The sequence below is a fragment of the Cajanus cajan genome, chromosome 7 (genome assembly GCF_000230855.2).
Source record: "Cajanus cajan strain Asha chromosome 7, NIPB_CcT2T_4, whole genome shotgun sequence".
Classification (NCBI taxonomy): domain Eukaryota; kingdom Viridiplantae; phylum Streptophyta; class Magnoliopsida; order Fabales; family Fabaceae; genus Cajanus; species Cajanus cajan.
In genome coordinates this window covers 38,972,594-38,998,149 of record NC_138523.1, presented here as the reverse complement: position 1 = coordinate 38,998,149, position 25,556 = coordinate 38,972,594, and the positions used below count along the sequence as shown (strand labels likewise).

The 25,556-nt window shown below is 32.9% G+C and overlaps 3 protein-coding genes across 4 annotated transcripts; all 3 read left to right on the top strand.

Moving 5' to 3' along the window:
- Nucleotides 1–1,927: 1,927 nt before the first annotated feature.
- Nucleotides 1,928–7,789, top strand: NPGR2 (no pollen germination related 2). Its single transcript, XM_020380528.3, has 6 exons — nt 1,928–2,079; nt 2,626–2,910; nt 3,141–3,393; nt 4,030–5,237; nt 6,031–6,184; nt 7,180–7,789. The coding sequence occupies exons 2-6, from the start codon at nt 2,710–2,712 to the stop codon at nt 7,497–7,499; spliced, it is 2,136 nt and encodes a 711-aa protein (XP_020236117.1). The 5' UTR covers nt 1,928–2,079; nt 2,626–2,709; the 3' UTR covers nt 7,500–7,789.
- Nucleotides 7,790–13,411: 5,622 nt separating this feature from the next.
- LOC109819157 (rho GDP-dissociation inhibitor 1) lies at nt 13,412–17,022 on the top strand. The gene is made up of 5 exons (XM_020384783.3): nt 13,412–13,816; nt 14,608–14,671; nt 14,766–14,987; nt 16,009–16,133; nt 16,717–17,022. The coding sequence occupies exons 1-5, from the start codon at nt 13,568–13,570 to the stop codon at nt 16,780–16,782; spliced, it is 726 nt and encodes a 241-aa protein (XP_020240372.1). The 5' UTR covers nt 13,412–13,567; the 3' UTR covers nt 16,783–17,022.
- A 3,651-nt stretch (nt 17,023–20,673) lies between these two features.
- Nucleotides 20,674–23,231, top strand: LOC109795135 (uncharacterized). Of its 2 annotated transcripts, none has more exons than XM_020354558.3 (4): nt 20,674–20,810; nt 20,959–21,053; nt 21,139–22,080; nt 22,180–23,231. In XM_020354558.3, the coding sequence occupies exons 1-4, from the start codon at nt 20,742–20,744 to the stop codon at nt 22,250–22,252; spliced, it is 1,179 nt and encodes a 392-aa protein (XP_020210147.1). In that variant the 5' UTR covers nt 20,674–20,741; the 3' UTR covers nt 22,253–23,231. The 2 variants fall into 2 exon arrangements, with proteins under 2 accessions (XP_020210147.1, XP_020210148.1); XM_020354559.3 differs by having other exon boundaries at nt 21,139–22,090.
- Nucleotides 23,232–25,556: the final 2,325 nt, after the last annotated feature.

Below are 25,556 nucleotides of genomic sequence, written 5' to 3'. Positions count from 1 at the left end.
CAGGGGTTATCGCACCCGATAAAATTCCTATTGCGCCCGGCGTGATAGGAGATAGAGACCTCACAAGGTCTCATACGCTCGGCGTACAAACCCGCGCTCGGCGCAAGATAAGCAGAGACCTTCCTAGGGTCCCACGCCCGGTGCAATATAAATTGCGCCCGGCACCACCTCTAGCAGAGACTCCCAAGGAGTCTGTACGCCTGGCGAGACAAGGTCACGCTCGGTGCCACACCAGAACCACAAAGCACGAGTCCCCTACTGATATCGCGCCTAGCGCCCTCACACCATGCCCGGCGTGGGCCATCCAGAGGCTCACATTCTCAAGCTCACCCGGCGCATACACCACTGCGCCTGGCATGCTTGCCCAAATGAAGCCCTCTGATGGTCACGCGCCCTATGCGAAGAACTGCACCCGGCGTGATACCCAGCAACAACTCACCAAGTTTCAAAATTTCCTCCCAAACTTGCACTAAAACAACTTTCCAACACATGCAATCGGCCCAAAACACCACATTTTCACCAAAGAGTTTAAAAACATCACCTTTTTTAACATGCAACCATAAACAAGGAAAAACCCAAATTTCACGCAAAACCCGGAAACCCCGAAAATGAGTTTTCATCCAAAAACCGCTCAAATCCTGCGAAAATCTCAGCAATTTGTGAGTCCTAGCTCACTAAACACAAAATCGGCAAGAAATCCTAGCTTCCCTTACCTTGGTGAAGAAATCCGAGCTTCCGGGAAGAAGACAATGGAGAATAAGAAATGAGCTTGAACGGGGGCGAGAAGAAACTTGAGAAATCAGCCTATGAAGAAGAAAATTAGTTCACACCACTTGCACCTTCAGCCACCAAGAACACCACAAGTAAAAATGAAAGAAAAAGAGAAGTGAGAGTAGAGTGAGCGAGACTGAAGGTGAGCAAGGGTGGGAGGGTGAAATGGGAAAAAGAAAAGGTAGGGTCCTCACAGAAGTGAGAATCTAACTTTTTTAAATAAAAATATGTCATTATTTTTATTTTCTTATTTAGTATAGTAATCTTTTTTATTATCAAGTAATATATATAAATATTTTTAAAAAGTTTATTATTAACTACAAATTTAATTTTTCTTAAGATTCATGATATATAAAATATATGATTTTTCCGGTATGAAAGATTTTCTTATATTAAATGTGTCTTAATAATAATCAATTATATATATATATATGTTAAGTTATTAACATAATTTAATTTTATCTAAATTCTTGTATGAGAGTCGGTTCTTATAAGTGAGTTTCGAACTCAAGTTTTGTATGTAAAAAAATATTGAAATAAAAAATCTTACTAAAGATTTTAGTAAGATTTTTCAAAAAAAATCAAATATTAACGCAATTAATTAATACTTGTATAGTCAGTGTAAATTTTTTTTATACTGATAATCAATTATATCTCTTAATTGTACCATGTCACTATAAACACATTTACTTTTAATAGTGACATGACACAATTAAGAGATATAATTTACACTGACAGTGTATAAGTTATTAACTCTTATACTATTATATTAAGAAAATAAATTGTAAGCGAACAATTATAATTTTGAAGAATAAAATTACATCTGAATGTAATTTTTATTAGTAAATGATAATGGGTTTAGTTTTGTCACTTTAGAAAGGACTTGAATTAGAAAAGTGAAAATTTAGATAAAATAGTTGTCGTTGGCGTGAGTAGTACTAGTATACTATTGTACCAACAAATTGATGAGTAGAAGGAAGGTGTGAAGCGTGATGCATGAAGGCGTGACAACGTAGTTGTTGATGACGGTTTAAATGAGAGCCACCGCACGCACCAACAACATTCAAACTCCTTTCCCACGTGGCAACACCATCGGTAACTACCTTATTACCACCGTAAATAATAATTAAAAAACATTCAGTGGACCCCACAGCACACAAAACATTAACATTAACCACACCCTTCCCCTTTTCTAGTTTCTGCTTCATCTTCTTCTTCTTCTTCCTGTCCTGTCAGATCTTCCTCCTTCCTCTTTCTAATGGCTGTTGCTGTTTTCACCCTCTGCTTTTCTTTCAGGAAATTCAAAGGGTGAGGGGTTTCCTCTTTTCTTGTGTATTCTACTTCTTTCCACGCTTCAAGTTCAAACCTTTTCATCAGCTGAATTCACTACCAACTTTTGTGGAAATGTTTTCCATTTTTTATACCCTTCTTCTGAATTTTGCAGTTGCTAATGCTGAGTTACTGTGGCTCAGTTTCAATTTTGTGATGTTGGTTCCTTTTCCTCGTTTTTATTTGACATGTGGTTCTAAAAATCAAATTTTTAAAGGGGTTTGCGTCAATATAACGGAGCGAAGATGAGGGAATCTTAACGGGTTTGACTCGAATTTTACTTTTTAGTGGTGGGGTTTGTGCTTGTTGACTTAAAGGGTTATACTTGTTTTATAAGTACTTTATAATTTTCTGTTATGGGATTTCAATTCCACTGCATATTGCGGCCTACTCCGTAGGATCACTTCGGTTGGAAATTTCATATAAGTGATATAACGGTGTACTCGGTACTCTATAGAGTTCTGAAACAGTTTTCTGTGATGTGTGAATTTTATAGTATGTGTGTGTGACAATGGGTGTTTGCAGAATTTTGAGTGAAGAGGAGCAGTATGGGAAGCAGGATTAGAGAGAGGAGGGAAGGTGAAATTGGAAGGAGTTTGCAGGAAGATAATGAAGTGCCTACGGTCGGGGGAGTCGTTGGGAGGAGTTGATGAATTGTTTCCTTCGTCTGGATCTCTTGCAAGTGCAGCCAAGGACTTTTCTGCTAGTGGACATTCTTTCCTTGCTGAACATTTTGATAAGAAGCCGGACACTGGCAACATTGAAGAAGCTGAATCGTCCTTACGTGAGAGTGGTGTCTTGAACTATGAGGTTGATTTCATCAAAACACTTTACTTTTGGTTGTTATACCGAATAATCATTAATCAGATATGATTTGTTCGTTGTTGTTTACTCTATGCCTTAAAGAGAGTGAGTGTGTATACATATGTTTGACATAATTGCATTCTGTAACTGCAGGTGTATTTGTGTTTCTTCTTAATTTAAATTAGTGATTATGGTTACTACTATGATTTAAAGAAAAACATGTCTGTAATGTGCAGGAAGCTAGAGCTCTGCTAGGAAGATATGAATATCAGAAAGGAAATATAGTAGCTGCTTTGCATGTCTTTGAGGGAATAGATGTAGGTGTTGTGACTCCTAAGATCAAAGTTGCCCTTTCCAGAAGTAGAGAACGCCGCAAGAGGCATTCCCAAAATTATGCTGAATCACAAATGTCTATACATTCTGTTGGCTTACTATTGGAAGCTGTCTTCCTAAAAGCAAAATCTTTGCAGGTTCTTGAAAGGTTTAAAGGTACCGGTCACTGGTTGTTTGATTCATAGACTTGTTCTTTGTTTCTCTCTCTCTCAAAATAAATTGAGACTTCTTTTCAAGGCTAATATTATTTTTGTTGCCATACTTTTTGCTATGCTATCTTAAACTGTTATATAATTGTAGACGTGGAGTTTTGTAGACTATATTATAAAATTCTCAATGCTAGAAGTTTTTTAATATTAATTGTCATATTACATTGTTATGATGATGTTTTAACCTGGGTTTCAATGATCAAGCCAAAAGATGATGTGGTAGCATAAGCACTCATAATAATAATTATTTCATTGTCAATCTGTGAAATATTGCTCTGGAATTGGTTTCCATCACAATGAGACATGTAATAGCTTTCTAGATAATGTCCTTTTATGCCTCTACCCCCTGATTCCTTGATATGCCATGTCACTTGACCTGATATTTGTGTTATTTACCTGCATTACTTGAGAACTACATAACCTAAAGATCCCGGTAACCACAATATTGGCATTTTGGCAGAAATTATTTTACGTCGTGATGGAATTTTTCTTAACACAAGCAGTTTTAAAAATTATGAAATTGTTGAGGTCTACATGAGAAGTCAAAGGATATTCTAATATATCTTTCCAATCATTCTTGCAGAGGCTGCCCAATCATGCAAAGTTATTCTGGATATAGTGGAGTCTTCATTGCCTGAAGGCTTGCCCGATAACTTTGGCTCTGAATGTAAATTGCAGGAGACCCTGAGCAAGGCAGTTGAGCTGCTTCCAGAATTATGGAAACTTGCTGATTGTTCACGTGAAGCTATTTTGTCTTACCGACGAGCACTACTTCATCATTGGAATCTTGATGCAGAGATTATAGCAAAGATTCAGAAGGAATTTGCTGTTTTTCTCCTTTATAGCGGAGGAGAAGCAACACCACCGAATCTCCGTTCCCAAATGGATGGCTCATTTGTACCTAGAAACAACATAGAAGAGGCTATACTTCTTTTAATGATTTTGTTAAGAAAAGTCACTCTAAACAGAATTGAGTGGGATCCTTCAATTTTAGACCACCTTTCATTTGCTCTATCTGTTTCAGGAGATTTGACAGCCTTAGCCAATCAATTAGAAGAATTGCTTCCTGGGACTATCCATCGAAGTGAAAGGTACTTTGCTCTAGCTCTTTGTTATTATGGAGCAGGTAAGGACTTGGTAGCACTGGATCTTCTTAGAAAGTTGTTGAGTAATAGAGAGGGCCAACACCATGTGCCTGGTTTGGTAATGGCTTCTAAGATTTGTTGTGAGAGCTCTACTCTTGCAGAAGAAGGAGTAAGCTTTGCTCAGCTAGTGCTTCAAAACTTGGATGGAAGATGTGATAAGCTAGAAGATCTTGCCAATTTCTTTCTCGGTGTTTCACTTTCAGCACACTCGAAATTGGCCATTTCTGATTCTGAGAGGTTAAAGAGACAATCTGAGGCACTTCGTGCCCTAGAAACTGCTGGCAGAACGAGAAACCCCCTTGTACTATACCATCTCAGTTTAGAATATGCAGAACAAAGGAAGTTGAATTCTGCACTTTATTATGCTAAGTGCTTTCTAAAACTGGAAGGTGGTTCTAATGTTAAAGGATGGCTATTGTTAGCCCGGATATTGTCTGCTCAAAAACAGTTTTTGGATGCTGAATCTATTATTAATGCTGCTTTGGATGAAACTGGAAAATGGGATCAGGGTCATTTGTTGCGAACAAAAGCTAAACTTCAAATTGCACAGGGCCAGTTAAGGAGTGCCATTGAGACATATACTCAAATTCTTGCAGTTCTTCAAATTCAGAGTAAAGGTTTTGGTTCAGGGAAGAAGCTATATAAGGTTTGTTGTTGTAATAACTTATGCTGATTGAATATTTCTGAATCTCGGGCCTTTATTCTTGTTATTATTACAGTTAGAATTCGGATGGATGTAGTCTCCCATGAAAAATTTTAATTTATAAGATTTTTCAAGAAATTTATAACCATGGGTTTGTAGTTACAAACAAAGGAAGTATCCTGCTAGTCTCTACCTGAGAGAGTGAGAATGTTGATAGGAACAGTAATAGTGAGAGTACTGAATATTTGGTCATCGTTTTATTTGGTTTGAGATGGAGTCATTTCGTGAAAAGTAGATGGAAGAATGCATAGAGTCCCAAGTTGTTTGTTACTGAATTCGTCTTATTGTATTTGCTGTTTACAATCTTCTGTTGATCTGTCAAATTATTTATGAAAGTGTTCAATAGTTAGATGATTTCTTTCTAGGTTTGCCATTCATGTCTTAAATGCAATCTATCAGGATGTGCTGTTTCTCAAAACAAAAAATAAATGTTTTTTGTTCTACCTGTATGATGCTCAGTTTATATGCTGAAGAATTTTTTTATTAATGAATTGAAGTTGATGTGGTTCATGTAAGGCATTAGGCTTTAGGCATATGCATTTTTCATTATTGTTAAATTTAAAATGGCTATTTGTATTTGGAAATTCAAAATCCAAGATAAACATTATTGAATCTGGATACATTTTCTTTCTATTCTTTGTAAGTTTTTTCTTTTCTCTTTTAATAATTTTAAATTTTACCTGTGCAATAAGACAAACTTCTAGCTGCTTACCTTTTCTTTCATGCCACATGACAGGATAATAGAGATCGTGCTAGGAACTTAGAAGTGGAAATATGGCATGATATTGCTTATGTATATATTAGTCTTTCACAGTGGCATGATGCAGAGATGTGTCTTTCAAAATCCAAGACCATCAAACCACTCTCTGCTTCTAGATGTCACGCAATAGGTAAAATATATATATGACTTTTATTTTTAAGTTTTTCCATTTATTTTTTCTCCTGAGATGGAAAGGAGGCTAACAGGTTTGAATCACTTGAAAAGATCTGGCAGATTTTGGTCGACACAGAGTATGCCCTATTTGAGTTGAACTTTTGATACATAGCAACGATTTTTTACATAATCCACTAATTAGAAATCACTCTAGATATGACTTCTAAAGTAATTATTTAAAACTTAACAATTTTTAATTATATAATAATCTATGATTAGATGACATTGTAATGAATTGTGAATGTATTCCAATTAAATTCTTATTTGTTTAGAGCTTTGCAATATGTTGGTACATTGAGGTGCCAAGAGATCAAAGATTGAATGTGACTCCGGATGCATGCACCTTAGGGGAAGCAAACTAACTCAAGTCTGCATGCATAAGTAAATATATTTAAAAAATGCTCCATTTGCTTATTTACATCTTATTTGGACTTTTCTTATAACATAAATTATTGTATAAGTGTTTGAGAGGGCTTATAAAAATAGGTTATGATTAATTCATAGGTTGTTTTCAACTTATTTCAATAAACTCTATACGATAGTTTATGAAAATACTACAGCTTATATAAAAACAATTTAATCTCATTTCTTCTTTAATTATAAAACAATTTATACATAAGTGCTTACATGAAAAGTACTTATTTAATTTAAGCTTAGAAGAATTGAGAGTTTTTCTATTGAAAAATAATTATTTTCAAGCCCTCAAAATACTTTCGGTTTGTATTCAAACAGATTCAATTAAACTGTTTACCCAAATAGTCCCAAAGTATAATATATAACTTCTTTAGAAATCAAAATATATCTAATGTATAGATGAAAATTTGTTATCGTCGGCAGAATAAGTTGTATCAGATTGTAGAATCCAGTGAAATTGATAAAGTAGAGAATAAGCATTAAAATTTCCACTATAGTTGCTTCTCAGACTTATGTTTTGTTTGTTAAAATTCACAGGCATAATGTACGAAGCAAAGGGCCTTTACAAAGAGGCTCTAAAAGCTTTTGGTGATGCTTTGGACATTGATCCTTGCCATGTCCTCAGCTTAATCTCCACTGCTCTAGTTCTTAAAAAATGTACTAATCAATCGAATCCAGCAGTTAAAAGCTTTCTGATGGATGCACTACGGCACGACAGATTCAGTGCTTCTGCATGGTATAATCTTGGCCTTCTTCTCAAGGCTGAGGGTACACCATCATCATTAGTTGAAGCTGCGGAGTGTTTTCAAGCAGCACACTTTCTTGAAGAATCTGAACCTGTTGAGCCTTTCAGATGACTCATTCTATGAAAGTTGGTCTACGGGTAGAAGCAAAAGCAAGCATGTTTCTATAGAGATTAAATAGCAAGGAATTTTCCTGCGAATCCTTTGGTGTGGAAAGCTAGTTCAAAAGAAATAATAGTGATAAGCAAAAGAAGAAAGATGGCAAACTCTACATGCAGTTTTGTGGTGCAATGATTCACGCTTGGTGTATTCATGTATAATTTTCAAATGTCTTCCTTTAGAGGTCAATTCAGAAAGTAATAAAAGGAAATGAAAAAAAAAATATAGGCTTGTTTCTTGTTTAATGATTTGATTTGTGTTTGATTTCCTTGCTTGCGATTTTCTCTTCCAAGCATAATGAATTCAGTTGCTAAACGTGTCAAAAAGAATAAAAATAGGAAAAGTTTTGGACATAGCATTTGTTACACCATTATGTTATTAAAATGTTTTCCAAAATATATACTAGTTTTTTTTGGAAGATAAATATTTACTAATGTTGTTGACTAATTTCTGATAAGAACCTGATTGACTATTTTTTAATAGAATTTCTTCTTTTAATTATATTTCTTTATTTAGAAGATTCAAATCAAGACATTAAGATAGAAAAATCATACACCAGTTGATTCACACATTGGGTGAAATATTAATGCCTGTTTAGCCACAGAAGTACGAGGTTTAAGCTACATCCATTCAAAAGCTGTTTGCCTTTATAGATATTTGATCTTTCATATTCCTAAGAACCACCTTAGTTCTTAACATACTCATTATGAGTATCAAATTATATTTTAAAATGTTTGATTAATCAGAAATATAATGGACATCTAAGTGTCCAAAGTAAAAGGTTAAAATATCTAGGATACCATACGCGGATCATTTGCATGAAAAGCTATATGCAGAACAGGATAATGTATTTTAAGGTCGGGGAAGGTGTTTAGATTAGGGGTGTTCAAAGAACTATATTAAATTAAACTATTGTAAAAACTAAACTAAACTAGATTATAAAAAACTAAACTAATTTTTATAAAAATTAGACTAAACTATATTTTAAGTTTTAGTTTTAAAAACTAAACTATTATAAAAAGTAATTTAGTGCACTATAGTTCTATGGAAAATCAAAGCTACTATAGTTTCCGGCAGTAGTTTAGTGCACTATAGTTCTAAATAAATAATTAATTTATAGGATTAAAAAAAATAATTTTTATTTATTAATTGAATAAAAATTTATATACCTTTCGTAATTATTACTCTTTCAATATTTTTAATATAAATATTATAAAATTTAAAAAAATGTATTATATATATATGTACAAACTTATCTCTTTATTATCCAATTATTTTTGACGCTAAAAAATATTATTATTTTAATAAAAATAATTTACAGATATTTCCTATAAATATTTTTATGAAAAATAATCTACAAGAAATTTTTGCAAATTTTGCTACAATTTTAATGATCATAGAAAAAATTTTCTATGGTCAAAATTTACAGAAAATATTGTAAGAATTTTATTTTGTTTCTTGCAAAAATAAATTTGCAAGTAATGTTTACTAAATGGTAGAAAATTTTTGCAGGTAACTTTTCCTACGGATTTTCCTGTCAATTTTAATCTGCAAGAAAAATAAAAAAAATATTTAAATTTATAAGTTTAATATTTTAAAAAAAACTTCAAGTCTCACATCAATTGAAAATAAAACAATTAAAGAATATATAAATTGGGGCAATACTTACTTTATAAATTGATTTGTATGGTTGAGTGTTAGGCTTATAATCTACAATCTTAGAATTTAAAAGATTATATATCACATGTTGGGGCGTGAAAACAAATGCTTCGGATAAATTCATTGTGATCATTAGTAATTTCTTTAATTTTTTTCGTAAAAAATATTCTTGCAAAATTTTTTGCAAAAAAATTCACATAAAACTTTCTTGCGAATTTTTTTTTGCAGGAAACTTTTCTGCGATTTTTTTTGCAGGAAACCTTCCTGCGATTTTTTTTGCAAGAAATTTCGCTGGAAATTTCTTGCAAATTTTAAAATTCGCAAAAACATATTATCCACGAAGTTATTACTGTAGATAAAATTTCGCAAAAAAATTTGTAGGAACAATGTTTCCTACAAATTTTTATGAAAAATTCGTAGGAAAAATCGCATGTAATAAAAAAAATTATAGTAGTGTTAATTCATAATTAATATCAATGATTTGGTAGCTCAATTTAAAAATGTTGATTTTAAATTTTTTTAATGTAATTTAATTTAGTTTATAATTAATAATAGTTTTATTTAGTTGATATTATAGTTTAGTTCAAACTCCTAGAATTATAGTTTACTAAAGTAGATAATAATTTAATTTAGTTTAGTCAATATTTATTTTAGTTCAATTTAGTTTGATGAACTATTTATTATAGTTTAGTTTAATTTTCTTCTAGTTTAGTTCAATTTAGCAATTTGAATACCCCTAATTTAGATTATGATGGTTGACACCGTCTAATGCAATTGGCGTGAATGAGGTGTTGAATTAACATGTATATTTGAATATAAGTCGTAATTATCTAATCAAGTTTTGACTCATTTGGTCTATTGCCTTTTTCTTTACTCTCTCTCTTTAAACCGATACAGAACCATATACACAATAAGTCAATTAAATGATTCTCATAGATAAATTACAGGTTTTAAACTTTTAACTATTTGTTTTTGGTGACTATGGTTACAAAATTTACTTTTTAGTCCTTGTTATTAAAAATAATTTATTTTAGTATCTCTACAAATATTTTTCTTTTATTTTGTCTCTAAAAAAGTACTTTTATCAATTTTTTTTAAAAGTTAACATTGTTAACACCAAATGATGTGATGGTTATATAATACTTATGTGTGTTTTAATTCTTATATTATTTCTACATTTTAATTTTCATACTTAACCACTTTAACCTTTTAGCCTTTGCACTTAGATATTCAAAAACTTAATAATGCTAACCACATATCAAATGATCTTAAGTAGATAAAAATATAACATTATAAAGTAAGAAAAAATATTTTAAAAATATTTAGCTTGTAGATTAAACTATTAGCTTGCGAATTGAATAGATTAACATCTTAAGTAGTTCTAATTTACTTAGAGTGTGTTTGTATTACAGTTATGTTTAGAGTAATAAGAAAGTAACACTGCATTTACTTTTAACTTTTTTCATTGGAAAATAGAAAAAGCTTTTTCAACTATTTTCCAAATACATATTTAGTCTACAAATTTGACCAATTATGCACATATCAAAATCTATAAATACTTGGATATACACAAACCTAACACCTCATATTTAGATATATTTAATTAAAAATTTACACCTCATTAAAGATAGGAAAATTTTTTTCTTCTATTCATCCAATTTTTTTTATATTATTTATTTATTCATCGATTTCTCTCCCATACGCCATTCTTTCTTTCTTCCTGCATGAAAAAGCCAAAAACATCACTGCACAACTCACTGGTGGCCTTCATGTTTTTCACACCAAGACATTTGTTTTTCCTCTAACAACAAGAATCACAATCACACAATATAGAGATATGAATAGTCCAATTATTAACTTAGAAATTGGCATGATCGGGACACACACCTTGGCATTGTCAACATCGACAACAATCTGGTGATCGAGTGACAGTACAAGTGATGCAAATGTAGAGACAAGGAGCAGAGAGGTTGCTTTGTGTCGCAGCAACCCACCTTATTGGAATTATGGTGAAAAGTGCAACCTTCATGAAAATAAATAAATATATATAACAATTATCAAACTGAGATATCTCTTTTTAATCCCATGCACATAATCAAGATTTGATCCCTACTAACATGATTAAAAAAATCCAACACTCTGTTAACTATATTGACTTTAATATAAGTTCACACCCATCATCTACAAGGTTGTGTTATAGGAAGGTTTACAATACATTGAATATTTCGTTGTACAACACTCATGCCTGTGAGTCAAGATCCTCTCATTCCTTGTTTCTCCATTACTAAGATTATATAGAAATAAATGAAATGAAGATGTAACACTCCTTTCTTCTGAATATATTCCTTTCAGACAAATATTATAACATAATTCTAACAAATCATAGTAATGAAATGCACATAAATAATCATTTTTTCATGCGTGTACTATCATAAATATTTATCAATTTTTTTATTGACAAATAAAATTTTATATTAAAAATTGGTATCAAAGTACCAAGAATCCATGTACAAAAGGTCAATTATCAATCATATTTAAATTTCGATAGTTAATTTCTATTTATATCAATACATGAATATAAATAACAATTAACTATAAAATCTGACTTAAAGGATACTAATATACTATTCCACTCTTTCTAGTGATTACTATTTGTGCTTGTATCTAATTGTATTAAATGTGTTCTTGTCGTTCCATCTCCTCCCATAATAAATACCTGAAGATTGTGATTGTCATATACATAGATTTTAAACCCAACATCTCCTAATCTTACATTTGAATCTGTTTCTAATCCTACCGTTCTATTATTGAGTTACTGAACTTGAATAAGTGTGATTAAACATCAATTATGTATTTTTATTTTATAATTATGATATTGATATGAAATATATACATAAAATAAATATTCTTCTCCTAATATAATTTATTTTATACTTAAAGTTAAAATTCTAATATAATAAAATGATTTAGATTTTTTTATACTTTTTTTTTTTAATTTTTATTACATTTACATATTTATTTCTGTAATATATAATTTGTTATAAAAACTAAATATATAAATAAAATAATAATGATATACATACAATTATGATGCACCAATACGATACGCGTATCGGATACGATGATATAATTATTTAAAAATATATAAGATACGATACTTGTAAGATACGTGTTATCATATGTATCAATGTCCATATAATATAATAAATATTACTTGTAATTTTGATCAAAATTCATAAATATTAAATATATAATTTTTATTTTTCAAATTCAAATTAAAAACATACTTATTGTATATTACTAAAAATAAATAAATTATAAATCATTTCATCATAAATTACTTTTTATTATTTATAAATAGAAATAATATTATCAACTTTATATCTTTCTTAAAATTATCTATATAGAAGACAATTTTTATTTACAGTTCATCAAGAATCAATATTTCTATCTTTCTATATTAAACATGTTTACATATCTTATCTAGTTATAATGAATATTTCATAATTTTTCAAAAATTTGAATACTTTATCAATATGTATCACCAATAAGTATCGGTGAAGTATTTTAGAGTATCAAAATTGAATAAATTTTTTATAATATTTTTAAAGGCTAGGATACTTCATTGACGTGTATCGGTGAAATATCCAAAAATATCGTATCAGATACATATTAAATACGGATACGTGAAACAAATTGAAGTATGAGTGATTCGTAGACATATAATAATTTATATAAGATTATTCCTTTTATCTACCTCTTTTAACCCATTATTTACAATTTCCGATTCTTTTGAAAATAAAAAGGAGTATTACATTTTAAAATTCTCTAGAGGTGTTCATGGATCAATTTTTTTAAAAAACCGATCCAAACCAAACCAAACTGTTTTATAAAAGTGGATCGGTTTTATTTTTTTAAAATATGAATCGGTTTTTTTGAAATTAGATCGGTTCGGTGCGGTGCAATTATCCACTTTTTACTCATATATGAATCATTTTTTTTAAAAACCAAACTGAATCGATTCATTTTGTAAAAATAGATCAAATAACTGAACCGATTTTATAAGGTAGTTCGATTAAGAATTTTTTTCAAAATAAATCAAAATTTTCAATATAAATTGGATTAGTTATACATCAATTAGGAATTTAGTGCACAATGTAGTGTAGTGTACCGTTGCACGTATCCCTAGTAAAACGAAGAAAAGCGACAAGGAGGGAGTGCAAGAGCAGACACCGAGACAGTGTATTTATACGTTGTACTAAATACCTCTTGTCTCCCTCACCCCAGTTTCGCCTTTTGTATTTTGAAGTGTCCACAGAACAAACATAGCAGAGGAGTTTCTCTTCTTCATCTTCTAGAGAGACATGGAAGGTGGTAACCGGAAGATAGCAGAGGACGAAGCAGGGCCATCCTCTTCTTCTGGGATTGCTGCAAGTAAACAACAAAACCCACATGAAACTTTTCACCACCATCATCATCATCATTATAGGAAGGAGGCAGAAGAAGAAGACGAAACTGAGGAAGAGGAAGAAGACGACCTTGATCATCATAAAAATACCGCCTTTGTTCCCGGTCCTCTCCTCTCTCTCAAGGACCAGATCGAACGAGACAAGGTTTTCCGATTCTCTCCCCTCATTTACTTTTCAAATCCTGGGTTTCCAGCAAGTTTGAATTTTTATTTGTTTTTGCTTATTGGGTTGCTTTAATAATACTTTCGGATAATGCTTTTCAATTCATGTATATGTTGAAAACTTTCACTGGCTAAACCATATAGTAGATAGAAATTAGTATAAAATGCCTGGTATGCTTAGTATAAAATGGTTCAACTAATTGGCAATATCTGCAAAATGTCTTTCAGTTCATTAGTTTTTGTTTTATAACTTGTCTTATACTATGTGAGAGTGTGAATAAACACTGCATAGGATCAAATGATTTCTTGATGTACATTCCTAGTTGTTGGTGCGCAAGTGTCAATGAAAGTTTTACATTGGATAGAGTTAGGTATGTACAGTAACATGTAAGTGAGAAAATCTACAAAAATGATGTCTTAAGGTTTTGGGCTAAGATGTTGTATCCAGTTCCCATTGTGGAGATCTCTCCTGTGTTTAATCCCCTTTTATTCCTAACAAGCTAAATTCTAAGGGTCACTATTAAATACTCGTAGATGGAAAACTGTTTCCGCTTGAGGGAGTTGGGTATGTTAAATAACATATAAGTGAGAAAGACATATAAACTTGATGTCCTAAGATTTTAGGTTAAGATGTGGTGTCGAGATTCCATTATGGAGATCTCCCTGGTGTTTAACTCCTCTTGTGCTGAGAACACAAGTGGTTTCTTGTAATCGGTTATGAAAGTGACTTTTACTTGACACTTTTTTGACATAAATGATGGTTGTGTTGTGCAGGAGGATGAAAGCCTAAGGAGATGGAAAGAGAAGCTGTTGGGTTGCATGGAAAGTGAATTAGATGGTGTGCTTGCTTAAGGAGTTTGTGTTTATTATCTTTGTTTAACCTTCACACCACTTTTGCTTGGTTATGTTTAAGTTTTTCATTGTCAATATAGGTCAAATAGATCCTGAAGTGAAATTCCATTCCATTGGAATAATCTCTGAGGATTTTGGTGAAGTCATTACTCCTTTACCTGTGGATGAAAACAAAAATGGTCATATTCTGTTCACCCTCAGGGAGGGTTCTCAATATCAGCTTAAGCTCAAGTTTAGTGTTCTGCACAACATTGTTTCTGGCCTGACGTACTGCAACACTGTGTGGAAAGGAGGGCTTCAAGGTAAACTGTGAATGCTTTTCTCACATGGTTTTAAATTGTGGTCTGCTACAACTGTGGCCCCAATATTGCTGTTTTTGAGATCTCTGCAACTGCACGTGGCCACATTTGTCCGTAATATTGCTGATTACAATACAACTACAACTGCAATTTCTCTGTTGCTTAACTTGCCAGATTTTTTTTTTATTATTTGACTTTTAAAAATCATAGGTTTAAAACATTAATGTCTTGTCTCATGGCTCTGCAAACCTGGTTCTCTAGCTTTTTTGGATAATGTAAAATAAATGATCGTACAATACCCACTTAGTTAAGTTCGTGAGTTCTGAGCAAATTCTTTAATGTTCTTACTTTTGATTTGTTTGAGAAGCTATTGAAATTATTATTGATTATTTGGTCTATTTGTCTTCCTTCAAGTCTGGGTTTGGCCTTAAAGTAAGGTTGCATTTTTGGCGATCATTAAAGTCCCTTTTCATTGTACTTGTGGGAAGAATTTTTAGGTTTCATTATCCCCATAGCCCATAGGAGGGAAAAGGGAGCACCAGTCCACAAATGGTGGCTTGCTTGTGGTATAGTAAATGCTGTCTGTTAGATCTTCCTTTCCTCTAGGTGATATGATATGTTCATAAGTTGGAAAGGAAAATAAAGTAGTAAAACTCTGTAGTCCTTCGAACATGTTTGAATACAAGCTAAAAGTAAGAACCTTAAAGAATTTGCTGTAAAAGGCTCCTTATTTTCAAGCTCTTAAAAGTACTTCCAAACTTGTATCCAAACAGGCTATTTGTAGTTGTCAAATAATGGCTTCTTTAAGCAAATCACAAAGGAGGGGAGTGTAGTTTTCCCTGCATTTTAATTACCTGGTTTATTCATTGGCACTTACATTTTGTCAATTTGCACTTCTGTCTCTATTTTTGTAGGTAGTATGATTGTGCAAAAGACGCACATCTTTTGTTGACATTAGTTAATTGGTGATGACATGCATTACATTGAAAATTCATAATTTCATATATATTCTTGGGCATTTCAGTTGAACAGAGCAGAGGAATGCTGGGTACCTTTGCTCCCCAAAAGGAACCATACGTACATGCCTTAAAAGAGGATATCACTCCTTCTGGTGTGCTTGCAAGGGGTGTCTACTCTGCCAAGCTCAAGGTATGAAAAGTAAAAATAACGTGTGCTATACTTTATTTTGTAGTGAATTTGCTGTGTCTTCACTGTCTTGGGCCTCATGGTTGAAGTATTCTTTAACTAAACAATGCATTTTGCTTCAGTGTCTTGATTTGAAAGGCAAATTATATGGCTACTTATCTGCATAGTTTTATTAACTAGTATTTGCTATGTAAGTTTCATACTTGCATCTGAGATCGGCAACTTTAAGAATGTTATCATAACACTTGGAAATAGTGATCCATTTTTCTTTTTCTTTCTTTTCCCTTATGAGATTTCAACTTGTACCTGTTTGATTCATATCATGCTCTAGAGTCTAGACAGCCTGAATACTGGTTCACAGCTCTGTTGTGTGCTTGAAATTTGAAAATCCTAAAGACTCCTAACTTATCATTGTGCTATGGTTATCTAATTTGCAAATATATGAAGATGTAATGACTTCTATACTTTTTCTAGTTGTTGAAGTTGTTAGACAATAGCTTGTGTTTTATACACCATCTTTTGTGTATGTGTGTAATTTGCACAACTATGCCCATAAACTTGGCACTCTTTGTTTGCTATGTTACAGTTTGAAGATGATGACAGAAGGTGTCACATGGAACTCAAGTATTCATTAGAGATAAAGAAGAGGTAGTCCGGGTTGATGGCACATTCATAATGCGTCCTTTTTTATAATTTGAATTCTTTTTAATTTTGAAGTTATTGTTAATTATGCTATTCAGTACTCAAAGTTCTCATTTATTGTTGTGAGTTGTGACAATACTTGCTTGCTAATCTATCTACACAAACACAATGGTTGTTCTCATTTGTACACAAACAATCCACGAGAGTTTTCAAAGCGCTATAGTAATGCAAAATCCAATATTTTTGGATAGCTGAAAAGTACTTCCTATATGGTTGAGAAATCAACTTTAAATGATCTGAAGCATGAGAATTAATTAATTTTGTAGCTATAAAATAGGTACAATATGAATACATTAATTATCAGTGTTGGATGCAACTACTTCATACAGTTCCTTTGGTAACTTTAGGAGATGTGGTTCCTTAATTATCGATCAAAATAACATGATTGAGGTCCCACTAAGTGACAATAAGATAAACCGTTTGCTTCAAAGGTGGCATGAAAAGGAAGCATCACCATATCAAGTTTGAATGTTGATCGAAAACGGTGCAAGTGTTTCGAAAGTACTCATCAATATTTTGACCAGAGAAAAAGATGTTTACCTAAAAAATGATAGTATTTTAAAAAAAATAAATAAATTGAAGATAGTGTTCATAATTTAATGCATTTTCACTAATCTTGTAACGTTTATATGCTTTTTGGAGGGATCGGTGAAGTGGGCCATTCCGGAGTGACTCACTTAAAACAAAGAGACTTATTCTCCAATTTGATTGTTAAAAGAAAATCACTTGACTTGATTTGTTTTTTTGAATAATTTTATAAAATTATACGTATGGTATTTTTTAAAATCATTATATTATAAGTGTGATATCTATTAACTGATAACTAAACTTTATTATGGGATTTTATTTTTAGTGAGATTTTTTTCTTTCAATCATATATATATATATATATATATATATATATATATATATATATATATATTATTCTCAAGGTTTGATATTTAAAGTGTTTTAAGTAATCCGAACTCAAATTCTACTTAGACTAACAGACATATTAAATAAAGTGAAACATTTTAAGCTTTTATGGCAATTGACTCTTGTACATAATATATTTTAACTCACCCTTTTTTGCACCAAAAAACAACACATTTAAAATTTGAGTGAATTAAAAACAAAAAAAAAAATTCATTATTTTGAGCCATAGAAAAATATTTAACTTATTGAAATTTTATAATCAAAATGATTTCACTCTGGATAAATAAAGTGATTAATTTATTCAATTTATTTTGTAAAATGTTGATTTTGGATGAGACTTGAATAATTTTAATTCAAAAACAATTATTTTAACAGTTGCACCCATTACATTGTTCTTTGGATTAATTGATTTTATGTTTGATCTCATTACTAATATTTTTCATCAAAATGTCATTTTCTATTGATCATATACTTTTCTCATAATTTATGTTCTTTGTCCTTTTGAGTAGTTATTTTTTCGTAAAGCTGAAAGTGAATTCAAAACCCTTTTCTTCATAATTTTTTAAACAAACAATTAAATAATATTTTTCTTCTGAATAAAATAATCTACATCATCACCTACATGCCATTTTTACTAACATATAAATTATTCTTGGAAGACTCTTCATTTTTAAAAAACTAACCACTCATGATATCTTCAAATAATATGCTGACTAATTCATGACTAACTTTTTTTTAATGATTTTTTATCACTACTGAGAATTCACTCTTAATATGCCGACCAGTTAACCACTAATGATTTATTCTCTTTTTCATCATATCACTAATCTTATCTCATATTTATCTTTCTTGTGACTTTGTTAGGTTATAAAAATGGTAAGAAAAAAAACTTATGTAGATTAGATATATCTATAGAATGAGGTGACAATTTAGCGACGTGTACACCAAGGAAAAAAAATGAAACACGAAAATTAATATATATATATATATATATATATATATATATATATATTCTATTAAATGTTTATATAAGTTAGATCCCAATAGTTTAGTAAGATCAAGAAGACCTCAACATTCAAAGACTACTCATAAAAGTACATACATATTATCTGCACCATAATATAAAATTGATAGTCTAATTTGATATACATATATATTTTTTTTTAAATGATTTTACTTTTAAATGATAACAAATAATAATAAAAAATAATTATTTTTACAAATACAAAACTTAAACAGGAGACTTTTAAGATTTGAGAATATAATCACTTTAGATGCTCCGCTTCAGGTTCTTTCAAACGGATAACGAACCACATCCTAGATGATTTTCATGTATTCCTTGGATTGAAATGTATGATGAGAATATAATCTACTTTAGATGCTCCGCTTCAGGTTTAAAGCACATCAATGGGTTCCAACGTAGCGAGAAAATTAGTCACTAGCGAGAAAATTAGTCACTAAACCCCAGAAACAATGGTATAACCGAGGTTCTTTTTTGCTGCTAATCAATTCTCAACGGAAGACTTAAGATTATTGACTCTGGAAACAATTGTAAAGATCTGTGAAATATTCTACCTTTAGGAAAAAATTAAATAAGGGAGAAAGAGAAAGACCTATATACCCATCTTTAATTTTATCTCATTTCCAACCTTATCTCCCGACCATAGTCATATTGTACCAATATAATGAAGTCACTTGTCACCTTCGACATTGTTGACCATTATTATTTTCGTCAAATTGAAATGGAAAAGATTTTATGGCATTCTAAAATTTTATATATACCTTATCCTTATATCTTTAAGTATTTATTTTGTGCGGGTCTCATGTATCTTATCTCTACACATGGATGTGATACATAAATAGATATCTAAGAAGGATTTAAAAATATAACTTTTGAGATATAATATTATTTTATATATTAACAAGAAAAACAATTTATATACTAATCATAAATAAAAAATTATCAATAAGTCGTTAGTTTGAATAATATTGAATTTGATCTCTCTAATTAAAGTCTTAAGTTCCAATCTTATGTATAAAAAAATGACTGAGAGATTTTACTAAAAATGATCAATTAAATTTTTTTTAATAAAGATTAATTATCAATAAAATCGATACCAATAATATAATTATCTCAAAAAATTACTCTATTATTTAAATACAAACTATTATATATAATAAGTTATTCACTTTTATAATAATTATTTAAAAATCATATATGATTGAGAATGTAAATTCTTTATACATACATAAAAACTATAATATTTTTTTTAACAAATATTCATCTGTATATATCCATAAATATTAATAAATTTTGTAGATGCATACTTGTCAGAAATTAGGATGAGTATGGAACCATTTTTAATCTATGGTGACAAGAAATTATCTTTCTTGCCTCATTGCTTATATAATCATTTTTTGGGGTGTGAATTTGACCTTGAAAAAATCAAGTTTATTTCATATTATTGACACTTAACCAACACGTTTTGATGCATGTATCTGCATCAAGTATTATCATAAAATGAATTAAAATGTGACGGCACAATCAATTACAAGCGCCTTAATGAGAGTTTTCAGCCACAGCCACATATTGTATCTGTTTTCAGCAACATGCATTTAAGCCTGCAATTGCTAACAATGAATTGAACTGCCAAATAATTGAATCGAGAATAATAGATACACTCAAGTGCCCTTATGTGTACGATAGTTGAAGAACAAACACCGAACCCAACGAATGTGTGCACATCATCATGTTAGAATTTTCAGGGTGTAAATCACATCATCATGTTTATAACGGTCAGTTACAACTTTTTCAAATAAAATATTATTAAAGAAATTTGGTGAAAGGGAAAAGAGGATTTCGGGTTTTGTTGACCGTTTCTGTCCCCATCACGCTCTTCCTCTTCCCCACTTCCTCTTACACACACACACATGTATTTGATAACACTCTCAACTGTCACCACCATACCCTTCATCCAAACCTTCTTCTTTTGAATGGGTTGCTTTCTTGGTTGTTTTGGTTCCTCCAAACACAGAAAGCACAAGCACAACGCTCAAGTTCAAGTAAGACTCTTCAATTCCCTCATGAGACACTAGTTCACAACACCACCAAGATTTTCTTTTTCTGTTTCTTTTCTTTCATTGCCATGACCCTTTTTCTTGCCTTTCTCAGCAGCCAACCAGAGCTAACTTGCTTTCTTTTTTCTTTCAGAGAAATGGTAGTAGCAACAGCAAGCAAGAGCAACCTAGTGTCTCTTTGGTTCAGGATTGCTCCAAAAATGCTATAAACCCTTCACCACAACTCCAGTAAGCAATTCCCTTCCATGATCTTCAGTTTCATTAGTTACTTGCTATTTTTGGAAGCTTTTGATATGTACAAATGTTAATGCAGGGATAAAAGTGAGGAGCAAGTAAGTGTGAGTAGCAGAAAGAAAGTGACATTTGATTCCCATGTGAAGACCTATGAGCCTGTTTTGGCTGAAGAATTTGAAGAGAGGAAGAGTGAGGAAGGTGGAAAGGAGGAAGCTTTGGCCCAATCAAAGTCATCTTTCTCTGAAGATAGTTCTCTGACTTCAACGGGATCTTTCCCTCCCAACCATAGGTACCAGAATTGCCGGGACAGTGATGAGGAGGAGGAAGAGATTGATTACGGGGACAGTGATCCTAGTGATGAAGATGAGGATGATGATGTCATCAGAGAAGAATGCATTGGAGAAGATGGGGTGGTGGTAACTACTGCTGCTGATCATGTGATTGCTGAAGAGGACGTTGATGTGAAGTCAATTGGGTCCAACCCCAATGCTAGAGACAGAAGTGTTTATGTTCATCCTGTGCTGAACCCAGTGGAGAATCTCACTCAGTGGAAAGTTGTTAAGGCTAAAATAACACCATCATCAAGGCCTCAGAAAGAGAATGATTTGCCATTTGGTGTCAAAAAAACATCTTTCAGCTTGAATTCAGAAACTGACACACCAAAGAAGTTGAACCAGGATATTCCAGTTGATGCCAGCTTGTCAAATTGGTTGTTCTCATCAGAAACTACACCACAAACAAACAAGGCTGGCTCAGTGACTTTTGATGCTGGTACCCCTGACAGGAGCACAACCTCACAAGGTTCATATTCTGTGATAAGTCATGAAGATAGGCCAATTTTAGGGGCATTGACATTGGAAGAGATCAAACATTTTTCGGCTACTTGGTCTCCAAGGAAGTCACCTAGTAGGAGTCCAGATGAGATGCCTATTATTGGCACTGTTGGAACCTACTGGAATGTCTCTGCTGAGAATTCTGGTTCGGCCTCTTCCTTTAAAGGGATTCCAAACACAACAAGCAGGTACAGAGAGGTAAAGATGAGGTGAACTTTTAAGAGATATTATTACTCAGTAGTTGAGGGTGAATTCTGATTTAGTCATACAATGGTGTGGTTGTGCAGTGAATTTGATGGAGTCCCTCCTTCCATGGTTGTAAGTGAAGTGTTGAAGGGAGACACCTTGCCCATGATCTAGGCTCACCAAAGGTTAGACAAAGGGAGGTTTATGGTGGAAGAAGGAAGCTAGGCGAGAAGTAGTGATGATTGGCGGAAGTGTATGGTGTATGGTGTATGGTTGCTCAAGGTTGGCTCACTAAGTGTAGGTGGAGGCCACTCTAGGGTTTCACTCTCCAAGGGTGGAGAATGAAAGGGGTTAGCCGAAGTTAACCTAGGGATTAAGGATGGGATTTTGAGGCATAAAATGCTCACTCAATATCATATAATCTAAAGTATTTACAAGGTGTGGAGCATTGTGTATTTATAGGAGGGGAGACATCTAGGGTTGCATTTCATAAGACAAATGCACTCTAAATGAAATGCAAATGAACCCTAGATGCAACTTGGTGGCCAAGGATGGAATCTTTGGGTTTAGATTGGCTATATCTAGGTGCATGATAAGACCATGCAACCTTTGTCCTCTACTTGGGCCTAAGCCTTTCTAACACCAAAAATAGATTCAATGAACACCAAAAATGCGTCACCCTTCTAATGTAACACCCTAGCCCAAATTAAAAACCTAATTATCTAGAGCACCCCATAATACAAGGGTAAAATGGAAAATACAAGGGAAAATAAATTCTAAGTCCTAAACACCCAAAAATACAAGGGTAAAATTGGCAAATAAAATAAACCCTATACTAATGAGGCTTAGGAGAGAACTAATACTCTATGATCATGAGGAGAGTGTCCCTTGGTGTGTGAACTCCCTCCTCCTCTTCAACTCTCCTAGCCATGGACCTAGTGATGGGGCCCACATGTGTCTTCAAGGATGGTCCTCCATCAGAATTGGCACTCAACCCCTATTGAGACAAGGTTAGAGAAAGCGTTAAATATAGATGCTGCTTCTGCGCTTATGTTCCTCGTGTATTTTAGACAAGCTTGCAATAGTGTGTGGTTTTGGGGTGGGAGTGAATTGTGTACAAATGTATTTTTTTTATTCTTTTGTAAACGTGATAGAGTGCAACGTTCTACTTCTTTATTATAATTTGTACTTGGCTTTAGCATGTTCAGCCCGTGGTGCGCTTCCCTTGGAAAATTCAAGAGCAGATTATAACATGTAATATTAATAATAATGTCTTGCTGAAATCATATTTCGTGTTTGAATGATAAGAAATCATATCATATCTTATTTTTTAACGATGATGAATCTTGCACCATAATCTATTCTATTCTATTAAAGATACACAACTTGTGCAGATATGCACACTTAACACCATAAATCTCATCTGGACTCCTACTAGGTGACTTCCTTATGCATAGTGCATATATACACCGTTCACTTTTCTCATAAAGGTACATTCAACATACTCCAACAGAAGAACATGATTCAGTTGAAGTGGGAAGAAAGCTATCCCTATTTGTCTCCATTCCGCCACCTTAGGTTATGTTTGTATTTTTATTGAAATCTTGGTAGCGTGATTCCAATACACTCTAAACACATAAGTAACAAAAGGGATCAATATCATTTTGCAAAATTACGTTGGAAGACTGTTAACACAAACATGAACTCAGCATTTTATGCCACACTGTTTGAGTACTGGACCTCTTTGTTTGGGCAAGAAAACATCAATTCGCACCCAAATCGTTGAGAAAATTATCGCTTTTAGTATTGACCAAAGGACAACAATGGTAGGGGTTCTGTTTTGCCTTCCCATTAGACCTTTAAGGAAAGGATATAAGTGCACAATGACAGCAATCTTCAAACTTCTTTGTCGGTATTACCTTGGTCATCATGTCTGACCAGTTCTCGTCTGTGTGAACCTTGTCAAGATGCAATTTCTTTTCCTCGAGGACTTCTCGGATCCAATGATATCTTGTGTCAATATGCTTCGTGCAGGAATGAAATGTTGAGTTCTTTGCTAAGTATATTGCGCTTTGATTATCACACTTTAACACATACCTTTCTTGATCTACTCCCAGCTCAAGAAGCATGTTCTTCATCCACAGCATCTCTTTGCAAGCTTCAGTAGCTGCAATGTACTCCGCCTCTGTGGTGGATAATGCGACACACTTTTGCAGTTTTGATTGCCAAGAAACGGCTCCCCCTACAAAAGTAGTTAGGTATCCAGATGTTGATTTCCTTGAATCAATATCACCAGCCAAGTCTGCATCTGTGTATCCCTCTAAAGACAGAAAGATAGAAAGCGATCATTGTGTCTTCAAAAAGACAGAAAGCGATCATTGTGTCTTCATAAAGAGGTATGCAAGTGGCGACTTCCTCATACTTCTACTCTATGTTGATGATATGTTGATTATTGGACAAGATCGCATAAAGATAGCTGCTTTGAAGAAAGATCTAAGCAAGAGTTTTGCCATGAAAGATTTGGGACCGGCTAAACAAATCCTTGGGATGAGAATAACTCGTGATAGATCAAAGAGACTGTTGTGGCTATCCCAAGAGAGATACATAGAGAAAGTGTTGGAACAATTTAACATGGACAAATGTAAGCCAGTTAACACACCACTTGCTGGACACTTCAGGTTGAGTTCGAAGCAAAGTCCCACAAGTGAGAGAGAAATGGAGGAGATGAAGAAGATTCCATATTCATCTGTAGTAGGCAGTCTCATGTATGCGATGATATGCACAAGACCAGATATCGCCTATGCAGTTGGAGTCGTCAGCCGCTTCTTAGCCAACCCCGGGAATGAACATTGGCTAGCGGTCAAATGGATCCTCCGATACTTACGTGGAACTTCCAAAAGATGCTTATGCTTTGGAAATGTGTTAGAGGGATACACAGATGCAGACTTGGCCAGTGATATTGATTCAAGGAAATCAACATCTGGATACCTAACTACTTTTGTAGGGGGAGCCGTTTCTTGGCAATCAAAACTGCAAAAGTGTGTCGCATTATCCACCACAGAGGCGGAGTACATTGCAGCTACTGAAGCTTGTAAAGAGATGCTGTGGATGAAGAACATGCTTCTTGAGCTGGGAGTAGATCAAGAAAGGTATGTGTTAAAGTGTGATAATCAAAGCGCAATATACTTAGCAAAGAACTCAACATTTCATTCCCGCACGAAGCATATTGACACAAGATATCATTGGATCCGAGAAGTCCTCGAGGAAAAGAAATTGCATCTTGACAAGGTTCACACAGACAAGAACTGGTCAGACATGATGACCAAGGTAATACCGACAAAGAAGTTTGAAGATTGCTGTCAAGGTGCAGGTCTACTACTGCCCCCCAATTAAGTCGGGAGGGGGAGATTTGTTAGGATCCCTCCTTAATTGGAGAGGTTCTAGAAAATTCTAGAGCTTTCTAGAGAAGTATAGAATT

Excerpts from the sequence above, each read along its gene's own strand:
- NPGR2 (XM_020380528.3), top strand. The coding sequence starts at position 2,710 with ATGAAGTGCCTACGGTCGGGGGAGTCGTTGGGAGGAGTTGATGAATTG. Across the intron at positions 2,911-3,140 it reads GTGGTGTCTTGAACTATGAG|GAAGCTAGAGCTCTGCTAGG; the intron begins GTTGATTTCATC and ends TGTAATGTGCAG. Across the intron at positions 6,185-7,179 it reads TTCTAGATGTCACGCAATAG|GCATAATGTACGAAGCAAAG; the intron begins GTAAAATATATA and ends TAAAATTCACAG.
- LOC109819157 (XM_020384783.3), top strand. The coding sequence starts at position 13,568 with ATGGAAGGTGGTAACCGGAAGATAGCAGAGGACGAAGCAGGGCCATCC. Across the intron at positions 14,672-14,765 it reads CATGGAAAGTGAATTAGATG|GTCAAATAGATCCTGAAGTG; the intron begins GTGTGCTTGCTT and ends TTGTCAATATAG. Across the intron at positions 16,134-16,716 it reads TCTACTCTGCCAAGCTCAAG|TTTGAAGATGATGACAGAAG; the intron begins GTATGAAAAGTA and ends GCTATGTTACAG.
- LOC109795135 (XM_020354558.3), top strand. The coding sequence starts at position 20,742 with ATGGGTTGCTTTCTTGGTTGTTTTGGTTCCTCCAAACACAGAAAGCAC. Across the intron at positions 21,054-21,138 it reads AACCCTTCACCACAACTCCA|GGATAAAAGTGAGGAGCAAG; the intron begins GTAAGCAATTCC and ends ATGTTAATGCAG. Across the intron at positions 22,081-22,179 it reads ATTCCAAACACAACAAGCAG|TGAATTTGATGGAGTCCCTC; the intron begins GTACAGAGAGGT and ends GTGGTTGTGCAG.